Source organism: Nyctibius grandis, chromosome 9 (genome assembly GCF_013368605.1).
Source record: "Nyctibius grandis isolate bNycGra1 chromosome 9, bNycGra1.pri, whole genome shotgun sequence".
Taxonomy (NCBI): Eukaryota; Metazoa; Chordata; class Aves; order Nyctibiiformes; family Nyctibiidae; genus Nyctibius; species Nyctibius grandis.
This window is the reverse complement of record NC_090666.1, coordinates 12,574,316-12,588,976: the sequence shown is the minus strand read 5'-3', so window position 1 is coordinate 12,588,976 and position 14,661 is coordinate 12,574,316. Positions and strand designations below refer to the sequence as shown.

Here is a 14,661-nt window from a genome sequence, read left to right as displayed (position 1 = left end):
CAGAAAAACAATTTTACTGGGGTTGGGCAGGTAGATTTGTATTTATTCATAGCATTTTTCTCCTACAATACAACATTTAGTTTACGTCAGGTTGGCTTTTTTGTTGGGGTTTTCTTCCCCCCTCCTTTTTCAGAAGCCCTTCGGAAAGGAAGTTACACAGGGGCTTTATTTTATACACTGTGCTAGTCCAAACATCTTAGTACAATTATTCACAGCATACAGAGATGAATCCAGCTCTTTGCAGGATCAAGATGTAGACTATATGAGCACCTGCCTTTCAAATAACTATACTATGTGTATAGTAGCAGATAGATTCTGCGTAATAGATACCCAAAGAAAGCCTCACCTAACTGCAGCTAGATAGATTTGGTACCACATGAGAGCATTACTACCAGTTAGCACTGACTTCTGCAGCAAGCTCAGCATTAGGGAAAATGATACTTGTAATAATATAAATTAAGATGAACTAGTAACTCTGACTATGAAGCATCAGTGCCTTTCAAGACTTTTCAGATGGACTTATATCAGCTTACTATTAAATTTAATAATATTAAATTTGCTGTAAAACTCTTCTGTTACTTAGATGGAATGTTGCTACATTTTCTTAAATATATGAAATATTTTTTAAATCCAGAATGATAGGAATGACACTGATGAATCTCTAGAAGTCACACTTTCGTTTACACACATATGGACCAGATGCATTGCCAGTTTACCAGAATGAGTTTAATACACATGAAAAAGAAGAGTCATATATGATCGAATTTATTTAAAAAACAGTGTTTATTTACCATGGGAACTAGTTATAATATAGGGTTGTTATATTCTTTCTTTATCTTCTTTTTCCAATGCGAGTTACCTGTTTGTTTTAATATCCTCTTACAAGTGTGACCTTAATAAAACACACTATTCTTTGCACTAGCAATGTTATATAAATAAGCACATCAAACATACTCAGCTAAACTATCTTCAAAGGATTACGAATTTTTTAAGTACAGATTTTCTTTTCAATATTTTTTCTCTGAAAGCTATGTAATTTTCAATTTTATTTACAATTGCAAAAAATCTTTTTAGATATTACAGTTACTTTTGAAGGCCATTAAGCAACAGACACAAGAACAAGCCAACTAAAAAACCTGCTTAAAATATGCTTCTGGTACCTTATAAAAGGTAATATTTTAATTACATTGCAATTCCACGATCACATTTTCAAATTATTCATAATTAATTCATAAAATTGGAAATGGAAGAATATAAAAATGACTGAAATATTCTTTTTGAGAATTCACATCCTTTTGGGATCCTTTAACTATCTTTTGCTTTCAGGAGAATGTAGAATAAATTCGGTAAAATGACATTTATCTAAAGGAACTGATAATAAAGAAATGCATCTAATTCTTTAGGGTCTGTTCCTCCAGGCACACAAATGAAAAGAACTTAACTTACTTGATTAGTGTTAACAAGTTCAGGTCACATTCACAATTTGATATTTAGGTAACATATTTGAGGCTTTTTTAATATTAAAAAGTCCTACAGACTTCCCTCTGCCCCCCTCCACGTCCCCACCAAAGAATCCAGGGAGTAATGAATGCTCATTTTCCAGCTACTGTTATTGGAACAGCTAGCAAACAATTGTTATTATTATTATTACATACTAACGTAAATCCATCAAGGGATATATTTTTCATTTTCATTTCATCTAGTGGGATGCTGCCACATTATTTCAGCAGTGAATAGACAGATGGTGTTCACTCAGTGTAATGGAAAGGAAGGGGATACTATCACTGGTACTGTGATCTCCAATTAGTTTAAGCTCTTTATCCCACCTAAGTATACAGAATAATAAAATCTATCTAAAAGCCCTCTGTTAATAAAATCACTTCTGCAGAACAATATTTTGCATTCAGAACACAAGAACCTTATTTGCTGGTTTAATTTTGAGGAAAAGAAGTGATGAGCAAGAGTTTATTTTAGTTTATTGCACTGGCTTATGCACATACATAGGCTATGATCATTTATAAGGCCAGAGGCTCTCCTCACAGCAGTATGTGAAATTAGATCTCCTTGTTTCAGATATGATGGCTTATGTGTCAGAGGTCTGCAGCTGCTGTCACTCTTCTCTTTTAGCCTCAGTGGGAAAACCAGATTCAGCTCAGACTTGTACATCACTCCCTCAGAGTGCATGTACACAACTCCTGTTACCATCAGCAATTGTACCAAGGATGATATATGGCTGCAAATTTTTAGAAATCTAAACCTATCTCAGCTTTCCACTATTTTCTGCAAAATTAAATGAAAAATACTAAAGGAACTATATACCCTAACACACTTCAGTGACTTCAGCCCACAAGTTTAATGGAACTTTGTAACTTGTCCATTGTGTCATAGTCATTAATCAGGCAGCTGTTCCTAACTATAGTTGGCCTGTCATAGGTGGAGAATGATAGTGGAGGAGGGGGGTTTAGGTGCCAATTCCTCCAACTTATCACACAACTACAAAATAAATGGAAAAAGCAAGCTATAAAGCTGCTTTAAACATGTTTTTGTTAACAGCACAGTTCCAGTAAAATCTTTTGATTCCTGCGTAAGCCACTCTAGGAGGTATTTCAATGTTGTTAGCCACTTATCCTACCCTTTTTATTCATACATAAAACTTTTAGTAGCACTAATAATCAAAATAGCCCATGCAAGCAGGTTGCTGAAAATAGATTTTCAAAGTGGCATAGATTAAAGAACAGACAGAAGCAAAGCCAGACAGAAAGTGGGAAGAAACAAAAGATGCTGTTCAAGTCATTAATGATAACTTTAATTCTGGGACAACAATCAAAATAAATTACAAGGTGAGAAACGTGCTAAGAAGTATCAGTTCCTACTGACTTGTGAACAGAGATAGCTCATTACCCTCTATGATTAAAATCCACATTTTCAGTCATACCTTTCCATAAGTGTATAAATAACGACATGATGAAGAGGAAAGAAGTGAGATCACTGTGGAGAGCTGACAACCTACTTGAGGATGTTACTCTTCTGTTGCAAGTTTTGTGCAGACATGCTTAAATGTTATTTTTTAAAGTGATCACCTAAAGAAAAGACTTTTTCATTGCAAAAGTTATCTTATGTAAATAACTGTGTCGCTTATAATCCCATGAACAGTTTCAGTGTAGTATTAAGCTACAGTTACCTGAGGCTTGACTCAGCTCTATCGCAAATGCTTGCAGCATAATGCAGTGGAGTTGTGGCTCTTCAGAGGCTGCTACCCAAGCTAGCTAATGAAGCAGGAAGCCCAAACTGGCAAATACAGATCTCAAAGGTCATGTGAGATTTCCTTATACCTTTCAAAGATGCAGAGGGCATAAATCTTTTTTGGCCTTTGCAAATTCTCTTTAAATTAGAGAAGGCACACAAAAGGCATGCATTTTACTCTTCTGTCCTCCAATACTGTTTCAAAACTCTTGCTATGTATCCTTGGCTATAAATTTAAGTATTTGTTTCCTTGCTTCTTATAGAAGCACTAATGTTACAAACAGGGAACTAGCCAAGTCCTCCAAGTATGATATTTTCAAACACCAGTGAGTCCTAATCACCAAAGACCTCGCTCACATGTTTTATTTACACACTTAAATTCACCACATCAAGTGTAAATGAATTTAAGTATTTACAGCAGAATTCCAAATATTTTCAGTCAACTTTAAAGTTCGCTCTGTTCTCTGGTAAATCACAACTAAATTAGCTGGTTGGCTGTTTACTATGTGACAGATATGAACAGCTGCTGCTTGCTGCTGGCACACGAAACACTTATTTGCTTAGACGTAATAGCTAGCAAAGAAATTGTTATTTCAGACAGGCCTGCTAAATACTAGCAATACTCAGACTAATTTCTGATGTTAAAATTAAGATAATTTAAAATACTGCAGTGAATACTCATAACTTTAACATTCTTGAAGTAGTTTAGTGTCTGGTTTCTTGATCCCTAAACAGAATTAGTTACAAATACTTAATTAAAAAAATGAAGAAAAATGGCAGTTGATTAATGCATATACAGGTACATTAGCCAAGTATTTGTTTAGGAAATATCTTTTATGCTAACCTCTAATAGAAAAGGAATCTAAAGAAAAATGTATCCACACGCCCAATTAGTACATTTCAGTTAGTTTACATTCAAGATTCAATTAGGTCTGAGGATGATAGGTTTTAACTTAACCAACCAACATGGCTTTCTCAACCTAAAAAAAAAAATCAATAATTAACACTGTGATTGAAAATATGCTATGCAATTATCTTATCCATTAACTATGAGAAGCAAAAATGTTACATTTTGCAATATGGGGCATGTGGTGAGCAACATGTGTCACTGACATGCTTTTTATTTAAATTTGAGAGGAAAAAAACAATCTTCTGTCTCTCTACTTCCTGCTCTCACTGGAAGTCTAGCAAGTAATAAAAATAGAAAATATAACTTTCGGTGTCCTGTGTTTCCACTACCTATGCTTCACACTACGGGGAACATTAGTGTGAAATCCTTTCAGGTAAGAGTCCAGTTTCTGTATTTCATAGTGGCACAGAAGTGCAATCTACAGAACATCAAGTATAGAGGCCATCAGTCTCTTATTTCAATGGATCACTCTGGGAAAACTCATTCTATGAAAGTTTTTCCTAAATTAATTTTTGCTGAGACATCTATCCAATTCAACCTGCTAAGTTGTGAGTGGATTTGTATTTGGCCTAGTGAGATGCTAAATTAATAATCATATTAACTAAGTAATTTTTCCTAACTTAAGTTCCGTAATACTAAATTCTAATATCTTGTGTCGAAGAACATTTCCTTTTCTTCTAGCAATTTTTAAAGTATCATATCTTGAGTTTCTGAAAAACTGTTAAGTACTAAATTATTCTGAACTTTTCATTAAAAGACTGAAAGTTATTTCTAATAGCCTTGCAACTGCAATATATGTAAATTCTACTTTTGTTTGAAACTTCAGCTTCATAAGAAAGAAATCTGAAGACTCACGTATTTCAGATGAACCTGACAAAGCTGAAAGCCAAAAAAAACAGAGCTGCTCTATTTCCAGTCCTCCTGGTACAGTGAAACACTTTATTGCCAGCCCAACAACTCGATATAATCCTGAACTGCAGAGGTATGGATCATAGGTTATTATTGCTGCTGCGTGGATCAAAGGTTGCTGGTAAGATGAAAATTAATTTTTCTGTATACGTATGAAGCATCTATGGGCATGGTAAACAGTAACATATATCACAGAACATAACAGCCCTTTTAACAGTAATTTAACATGTTGGGATTTATCTCATGTACCTCATTTATCTCCTCTTGAGTGGTGCAGTGTCGGAAATGTTGTGACAGTTCTTCCTCGTATTTATCGGCTTTGGAGCTCCAGCTAATGCTGTCACACTCAAATCTAGCAAGTTCTTGCTTCAGATTCTTTACAGAAACATTCAAGCAATTCTAAACAGGGAATAGACAAAGAAACCTATGAAACTCAGGAAATGTATTGATTTCACCAATATAAAATGAAAATAATTTTGAGGCAGAACATGCATAGTCAGTCACAATGGGCTAGAGTAAACTATTCAGCCTCCACTGTAATGAGAGAAAGTACATAGCAGTTTCAGTCACTAGTAGTGTGAGGAGTAGTTTTGGGTCAAAGTCACAACTCACACATGGTGTCTTCTCTGAGCAAAGAGCGAGTGGCCTACTCTAGTCCTTTACTACCTTGAGATTAGCTCCTTTTTGCTGTCAATCAATTTACGGAGTCTGAAGAGCAGACTGGCAATGTGGATAATCTAGGCAGGTCATAAGGGAATGTCTTGCTTTCTCCCTAGTAAATGAATACAGGGCAATGACAATCCTGCCCTGAATAAATAACTCCTTTCTCAAATGATAACCATTTTGTCATGGAAATAAGGCTGGAATTCACTAATATGGTAACACTGTTGTTATATCTCCTTTTTGTTCTTTTCTTATCCTTTCTTTATAGGAGAAAATGCACATATGCAAAGCAACCTCTACAAAGTAGCAGGAGTCTAATATATAGACGTGGCATTCAAGAAATCACCAACAGGGCCTTGAACTGCACAAAGAATACTAGAGAACAGAGAGTCATTCTTTTTTTTTCCCCAGCACTGATATTTTAAGATTAATTTCCTCCCTATTTCAAATCTTTCAATGTTTTCCAAAGCAAGATCTGTTCACAGACCATTAAAAAATTAAAACAAGATTTCAAAGAAATTAATTTTTCTTTTCTCTTGGCAAAAGCAATTCATAATGTGAGTAACTACTGAAGAATAAGTTGCATCATTCCTGGATGTTTCATTTAATTTGATGGTTGTATATCTGCAAACTCTAAAAGTAGAAATCTAACAATGATCAACTGTTTTATGTTTTACTTTCTTTTAAAAGGACCTTAAAACTCTGTATTTATTTTTTTCAGAGTATTACTACATTTTTGTACATCTAGAAGTCAGTCAGATAGCTCCAATAATCTTTCTTATAAATCCTTGTGTCACAAATCCTTCTAATTTGACTCACAGGTTGCTGCACTGCAGACAAGATATCCACTCCCTGGGTAATAAGCAGTTTATATAGCTGTCCGATATGTGCATGTTTCTCCTGAGCATTCGCAAGGTAGGTTTTAGCATGATGCACATTTTTAGGGTCCTCACGTAATTCAGGAATATCCAGTTCTCCTGATTTTGATAGACATTCCAGCTGAAATATATTAAAAAAAAAAAATCAGTGCGCGTTTAAAATAATGTGAAAGGAAGATTACAATTCCTTCCTTACCCATAATGTGTTACGCTAAATTTTGTTGACGGGGGTTTAATTAATTAAATTTAATTAATTAAATTTGGGTTACGATCTGAATTTTAAATTCTCCAGATTTCATGCAGTTTTAGATCCAATATTTTAATTCTGATCACTAGGCAGGTTAATGCTCTTTGTTTGGGCTAAAAAAAGAAAGACAACAGGCACCAAAACCAAAACCAATTTAACTGCAATGGGAATAAGGTATATTTAAAAGGTTATACTTACTTCTTTTTTAATGTGATGGAATTTGACTGCCTTGTTGAAAATTTCATCATACTTTGCCATTGTGCCCTTTACCATTTGATGGAGATGAATAAGCTCACTTATTCTCTCAGAATTCCCTGCCACAGGAAATCCTTTCTGGCTTGGCAATTCTAATAATTTCATCAGGTACTCAAGCTCAGCATTCAGTTGCTAGCAAAAAAGCAGAAGTTATTACACAAATATATTTGCAAGTTTTCCATTACATTTGATGAAATAACAACCTAAGAATGGTAAAATTGCCTTGGGGAAAAATCAATGCCCTGCTCTTTAAAACACTCTCTACATACTTTACTTCTGCTAGGCATGAATCTCAGCTATCACCTAGAAACAGCCTTGGATCAAAGCAAGTCAAACTGAGTTGTAGGGGAATGGCAGGCTGAATTGCTAAAACTCGGAGACAGCATTCAGAGGAGGTAGGAAGCTCAGTATGACATAGCTCAGCCTCTGACCAGCTCTAACTCAAAAGTATGAAGCTGGTACTCTCCTTGTACCTCCACCACCCCAATGTTTATGTGTCACTTTAATATGCAGCTAACACCGCACAAGACATTCTCTGGACACTGAACGTAAAATGTCTTCTCCCTTACCTTATAAATGCACACAAACCCTTCCTTCTGGAAAAGTAATGTAAAACATAAAACACTGCAACCCCAGACAGAGTGTCTGGGGTCATTGTGAATGCACATCTTTACTATACCAAATAAAAAGCTTTTCATCCACTGTGCACTTCATTCACTAGCTTGGTTTCTCACCTGATACTGTGGTTTCATTTGGTTAAGCTTTTTTTGTAGTTCCAAAACAACATGAAGGTCACTTCCAAGGTCAACTGTTGCTGCAAGCTGGAGTTCCTCTTGAAGAATCTCTAATCCATGAATAGTCTAAAAGATAATCAAACAGTTCAGTGTTTCCATCCATAGTAAAGAAAAAAAATATTTAAACTCAAATCTAAATTTGTAACAAGAACCTTCCCCAAACCAAACACTCAAATGCTGTCAGTAAATTTGAGTTACTAAAAAAAAAAAAAAAAGAAAAAAGAGAGAGATTCTATAAAGTTAAGATGACGAATTTATTTCTTTTTAAACTATAAACCTCTCTGTCTCAAACCCTCTGACTGACAAGAGCGATAGAAAATTTTTAAGACTGTGCAAAAACAATTCAGACACTGAAACTGGAGGACCCATACACACAGTGTGTTTTCTGTGATAATAGATGTCGTGGTTTAGTGATAAGTTGCACTAGACGAACAGCGGCTACAAACCTCTGGTTCTGCTACTAGCCTAGCTAGTGTTGCTTTTAAGGAACACTGCACACTGTCCCTGTGCCAAGGAGGTTTCAATTCTCCTTCCTTATGAACATGGTTGGACTTGAATTTAGTAACTATTAGGACACAGTTTAGTTTAGTAACTATTAAGTCACAACAAAATGGTGCTTTTTAAAAAAACAAACCAAACCAAAAAACTAAAGCACTGCTGGTATAGTGTATGGACTTGATTAAAACTTCAAATTTGAAGTGGGGACTTGGACTTTTATGTGTTTGAATACAGGCAAAAAGGATCAAAAACATTTCATGTTTATTGACTATCTGAACGGCAGAATAGATTGTGGATTATCTTGCCGATCATCTCTCTTTCTTAAATGATATCTATAATAGTTGATGAGAGAGTCACAGACAAACTAATGACAATCTAGAAATGTTTGCCACAGTTGCTTTCTTCCCAGCTATTTTACTTACATTTTTTAGTTGTTCTTTAAATATCTGACACTGTTGCTTGACAGGTTTTGCTTGAGTAATTTTAAAATTCCAGATTGCCCAAAGATCGGTCAGCTCTTTCTTTTCTTTACTCAGATTAACAATGATATCTTCTGTTACTTGTACAGATTTTTCTGCTTTTAATATTAAACTCTCATTTACCTGGAAAATAAACAGAGACCTGTTTTCCACATTTTTTTTATAAAATACAATTTAAAACTCATAATATTAAAGTCAACAAAGTTTAACAACAAAAACAACTATTCTAGCATAACTTCTTTGAAAATGTCTGGTACTCTAGGTGCCTTTAAATACACTGTTCTCTTAGAAATAGGCATAGATCAACAGAATTTGTATACGGAGGACATGGCTAATGTTAAAGTTTAAAACCTAGAACAGTTCAGTAATGACTGAATTATTGCCATCTGATGGCGGTTTAATGGTCATACAAAATAAAGTAATTTCTGAATAGACAGAACTACCCAAAATGGCTTTTTGGGGAATAGCAACTGCAAAGTGAAGTGGATGAAGAAAAGACCATCTTTTGTGCTGATAACAGAAGCAGCACCAAAGCATGGGAGAGGTGAAGTGTTCAGCATTTGAACATTTGGTGTTTTTTCCTCTTTTTAACAGAGCCCATATCAGAAACACTAGAAAACTGCGTAATGCTGTTTCTACTTTTCCCATTTCGGAATTTTCCTTTTAAGAAAAGTTGTGTTCGTAAATTACTTGTATGATCCATATCTGCCAGATACTTAAAAGCTACAATCTAAGAATATCATGGGATCAGAGTAGCAGAAAATACAGTGGCAACACACTTCCAGGTCTTCAGAGAGATAATATCTGAAGATACGTTTAGACTTTAAGTGACTGCAGTGCAACTTCATATTCACACATATTCAGCTTGCCTTTACACTATCTTATCTGTGCCTGGCTGCATCCAGCTGTGATAGCACACACTTTAGCCCACACTAACTGCCTGAGCACTTTCCCTCCTTAAGTAGGTTTTTCCAGCTCACCTGGCATGCTGCTGTATGTTACCCACACCAACTACCCCTTCTCACCCTAATGTAACTTCTCTCTAGTCTGTCCTATAAAAACAGAAAGAACAGCTGGGTACCCAGGCTGTCTAAATCAACTGGGAACACTTTAGGAGTGGTGGCTTAGGGAATCATTGCACATCTCAAATGATCATCTCATGAAGAGGTGCTGGAAATTTAGATAGGGATGCCTAGGCAGTGCAGCTGAATCCTAGACAGAATGTAAAGACACCAGAAAAGATTAACTGTAAGGAAGTAGCTCTAGCACCCAATTCTTGAGAACTTCATATACTCAATTAGTAAAGACTGTCTCTTAGTAGAAGTAAAATAAACTTAATATTGTACTTGCATATATGCTGCTTTCCAATGTGAACAAAACAGATATATGCAGGTATTATATTTGTATGCATGTATGGGATCAATCATTAAGGGCTCTGTCATTGCTAATCACAAAACTTTTTATATTACTTATAATGCCATTAGCACTCAAATAATACTTTCATATTTTAAAAGTATATAGCAGCATTAGTCCCTTTAAAAGGTACTGGAGAAATCACAATCCCTCAGTCACAGAACTAGGATTAGACCTCATCACAGGCAAACATCAAATATTCAATACGGTTTATCAGATTATACTCACCATATTTACTAAATTAAGAAAATTGCAACCCATATTTTGGGTGGAAAAAATCTTCTTTATAGACTTTTGCCACTGAGTATTAGCTGACTCCAATGCAATTTTATTTTTAGCCTCCCTGTTTGTTTGTAGTGGTTCTGATTTATAAAATTCCTTCAGATTTTGAATATCATCATTCACCTACAGAAAGACATAAAATAAACATCAAAAAAAGAATCAAAAATTGAGCTGCTACAATCAGAAGGTATACAGGCATGATAAAATTGAATAGGAGGCTCTGAATCTTTTCCACCTTTTAAGATATATCACCCTCCCTAAAATCTATACAAATACTAAATAATAAAAAAGTTTTAAATAACCTGTAAACCATTAGATGGCAAGCAGACAGATGGCAGCAATTTGTTCAGTTTCTGTCACATATCGTTACATGGATATTATATACCAGTGTATCAATGCAATGATTTTCACAGATCTGTTTAATATGAAGTAACTGAAGTTAGCAATAATCAGAAGTAGTTGCAATCCAATTTTTTGGCAGTTTATCTTCAAATAAATAAATCCTATGGCTAATTTTATCTGATAGGTTCCATTCTGTCCTCAATTTCTTTCTAAATATTAAAAGAACAACAGTGCTATAGAATCTTAAAACAAGCATTGCATCAAAATGAAAATTAACTGCCCTGGGCATCATTAGCACAGCTACCAAAATTACGTTGATATTGAATTGATTATGATTTCACCTAGAACTGGTTTATATTTAACTTTTAAAAACCTTCAGATGAATTAGCACTCCAGTGGAAGTAGTGCAAGACAGCAATAGATATTTATATCAACATATTATAATATGATAAATATCTGTATCAACATATGTGAAGTATTTTTAAAATTGTATGAAGTGAAATCAGTAAATTTAAGAGTCAGAATACATACACGTAATCATTTTTATTATGTATATAGTGAGACAGCGCAGGTGCGCAGAAGAAAAAGTAAAAATTCAATTATAATAATTCCTACAATGGTGATTTAAATCAGTAGAAAATCTGTACATAGATTAGTCATTATGTTGATGCAACTTCAATGATCAAGGGTGCTTGTCTTGATGGAACAGATCTTCTTTAAAGTAAAAAGGAGCTTACAAAGACTTGCAGTGCTTCCATGGCACAGCATCTACAAGATTTGTCTTAGTTAGCTGAAAGCACATTTTTCACTTGTAAGATTTTCACAGTCTAGACAGAGAATAAGTAAGTAATCTGTACCTCCATAGCTGACTTTAAAAAGGCCACATAAGTTTCTAGAATTTCTAGTTTTGTACTAATATTTTTTTCAATTTTTTTCAGTTCTTCATTCAGAACGTCAGTTCTGTTAGAAAAAGCTGCCACCTGCTCAGGTTCAAACTCTTCCATATCTTTGATGATCCTCACAGCTGCTTCCAGTTCATGTGAAGTTTCCTTTGAGGGTACAAGCATAGAACATATGTATAGTGACTGAAAGGACTTGTGAATACTAATATCACATTGTTAATTTTCACTAGTATTGCTTTCTTATGTATAATGCAATTACTTAGTTGCAGAGCAGCTCATAATGAATATTATATGCTGAAAATAACCATTTCTTTCCTGTAACATTTTGACACAAAAAACTATGGCAATAGTTATTAAAATAGCTGTTTTGAATGGAAGAAAAAGTAGGAATCTCAGTATTCAGATTAAGAAAACCACTTCACAGTGTAAGAATGAAAACAACAGAAGTGTTCCATATGGGAACATCGATAGCCAGAACTGATATAATTCCTTTAATAAACAATATAGCCTAATACATTGAACTGATTTCTCTTGAGTCTAAATCCCTCTTACCTGCTTGTCTGCTACTTGAATCTCATAGAAGAACTCAGTGTCCACTCTAAAGTGAGACTCCAGAAGCACTGGGTCCTCATAGGGCTACTGCTGTAATTGTTTTAAGGCCTGTCCTTGTAGCACTTTGCCTTATGAATCTTAGTTCCACTCATGCCTTCATTCTTGAATCAATAATTGCATCCTAGCTCCAGACTAGTCCCTACCCACCAAGCTAGACTGCCCTGCATTCCAACCCAAACCAATGTTCTTGCATGCAGCAAATCTACAGAAATCAGATGGAGATCAAATAGTAGGTTGTATCTGTTACTGCATCAACTGCTCAGACCCAGAAGAAAATCACAGTATGCTATCTGAGCAAGAGGTGAGTTACTAACATTTTTCATTATTTGGCTGGGATTCTGGATTTCAGATTCACTGTCTTAACTCATAGCTTCATATATCTGTGTCTATGTGCTTATCTACTTTTATACATTTAACTCAACATTACTTAGCATATCTATCTCTGGCATTCAGCCAAGGCGCAAACTCTAGCATATCACAATCCACAGAAAGAATAAGTAGGAGAGGTTCCTATTGTCAGGGCAGATTGTACACTGCAACAAAGATAACACCTTGGCATGCAAAAATTTGGCAGAAAAGACACTAAAAACTATTATACAGTCTGTGGAACAAAAAAAGGCTCTTGCTCATCTGCTGAACTTTTAATATTCTTACTATGTGCTCTCCAGAATTCCTTTAAAGTGAATTTTATTTCCACAGACACTCTACAGATCCAGTTCTTGGGTTCCATAAACTGTTGCCTGAAACAAAAAAGAACTCCATAGGAGTAATGGAGTTTTAAGAACTCCTAAAATGTAGGACACTTCTAAAATATATACTGCCATGTTGTTCGGCTTAGCCATGAAATATGCACCTGTGTCAAGACCATGGAGGGGATCGATTGGTTTTAAGTCACTTTCACAGACTGCAGTACTGCTACGGGAGTTGGAAAGTCCCTAGATGTGACTTAAAAATAGCCTCATCTGTGCTACACAGCTGAGTGCTGCAGTGCTTTCATACCATGGCTGCATTCTCAACATGACCAATGGCTATCTGATGGCAACTTTACAGCCCCCTTCAAAGTTTCTCCACCTGAGAACTACTTTTTTCTTTTTTTACTGATTCAACCCTTTTATTTGGCATACTAAACCACAAAAAGACTTTTCTGTGCCTCTGGCTGTCCAGACAATTTTTAAACTTGGTGCCTCAGGTAGGAGTAGCAATACACATTTGAAGAGTCTTCCTATCAAGGTTTGATACAGGGATCTTGAGGTAGTAACAAACGAACACCCTGGAGGTGTTCAAAAAACATCTAGATGTGGCGCTTCAGGACATGGTTTAGCAGGCATGGTAGCATTGAGTCGATGGTTGGACTTGATGATCTTTTAGGCCTTTTCCAACCTTAACAATTCTATGATTCTATGAAATAACACAATGAGATAGAGACAATGGGGATAACCAGTGATATAAGAAGGACTGACTTGTAATGTTATCTGTGGTTTTATTAACTACAGTTTTCAACTAAACTATAGACCTGTTTTCTTTCCAAGAATACATAAGAAACTCTCAGCCTCTCACCTTATTTAAAATTACATACAGCATGCATATGTTTCTAAAAGTACTCAACATTATTAAAGCTTTTTTTTTTTACCTTTGTTTGTTTAGCCAGTTCAAGATGTTTGTTTAAAACTCTTTCCGACTCAGACAAATACGAACCCATCTCCATACCAACTGCAAGCATCGGGCTGATTTTTTTGATTGACTGCGATACCTTTATTTGAAAGTATTATTTATATAGTTAATTTATACAAGTAGACAGTATAAAAAACAGTATAAAACATCACTTTGTATAGAAAAAATTGAAGTAACACTTGTCTGTTGGTGTTTAGATTATGTACTTTGTATAATCAGAGAAATTCAGGAATGAAAATATAAAGGAAGATAATTCTACTGTTTCTCCTAAGAAAATTCTAACGTGTATGGCCAGAATTTGAAAAAAAAAAAATCAAACCTCCTGTTTGTTCTCATTTTGCTGATGGTGCTTTCCTTTATCCTAAGTATCCCAGGCATGTTATTTCAAAAAGGCACAACTGCATTATAATCTAGATATTATAATCTTGGCAGAAATACTTCTATTGTGCTCCGTTTTTTTCAGAAAGTACATTTAAAGCTTCTCTGCCAAGCCAAGATACCGATTTTTGTGCAGATACATGTACACAACTCCATTTCATTGTCACTGTAAGATGTTATATATG

The 14,661-nt window shown here is 35.0% G+C and overlaps 1 protein-coding gene across 1 annotated transcript in view; it reads right to left on the bottom strand.

Annotated features, from left to right (window-relative positions):
- CCDC141 (coiled-coil domain containing 141) overlaps positions 1-14,661 on the bottom strand; it is a 99,236-nt gene that overhangs the window by 25,392 nt on the left and 59,183 nt on the right. The window contains 8 exon segments of the mRNA XM_068407350.1: positions 5,312-5,461; positions 6,545-6,724; positions 7,049-7,237; positions 7,840-7,965; positions 8,820-8,999; positions 10,518-10,694; positions 11,771-11,962; positions 14,058-14,177. Of these exon segments, the coding sequence (XP_068263451.1) occupies positions 5,312-5,461; positions 6,545-6,724; positions 7,049-7,237; positions 7,840-7,965; positions 8,820-8,999; positions 10,518-10,694; positions 11,771-11,962; positions 14,058-14,177 (1,314 nt within the window).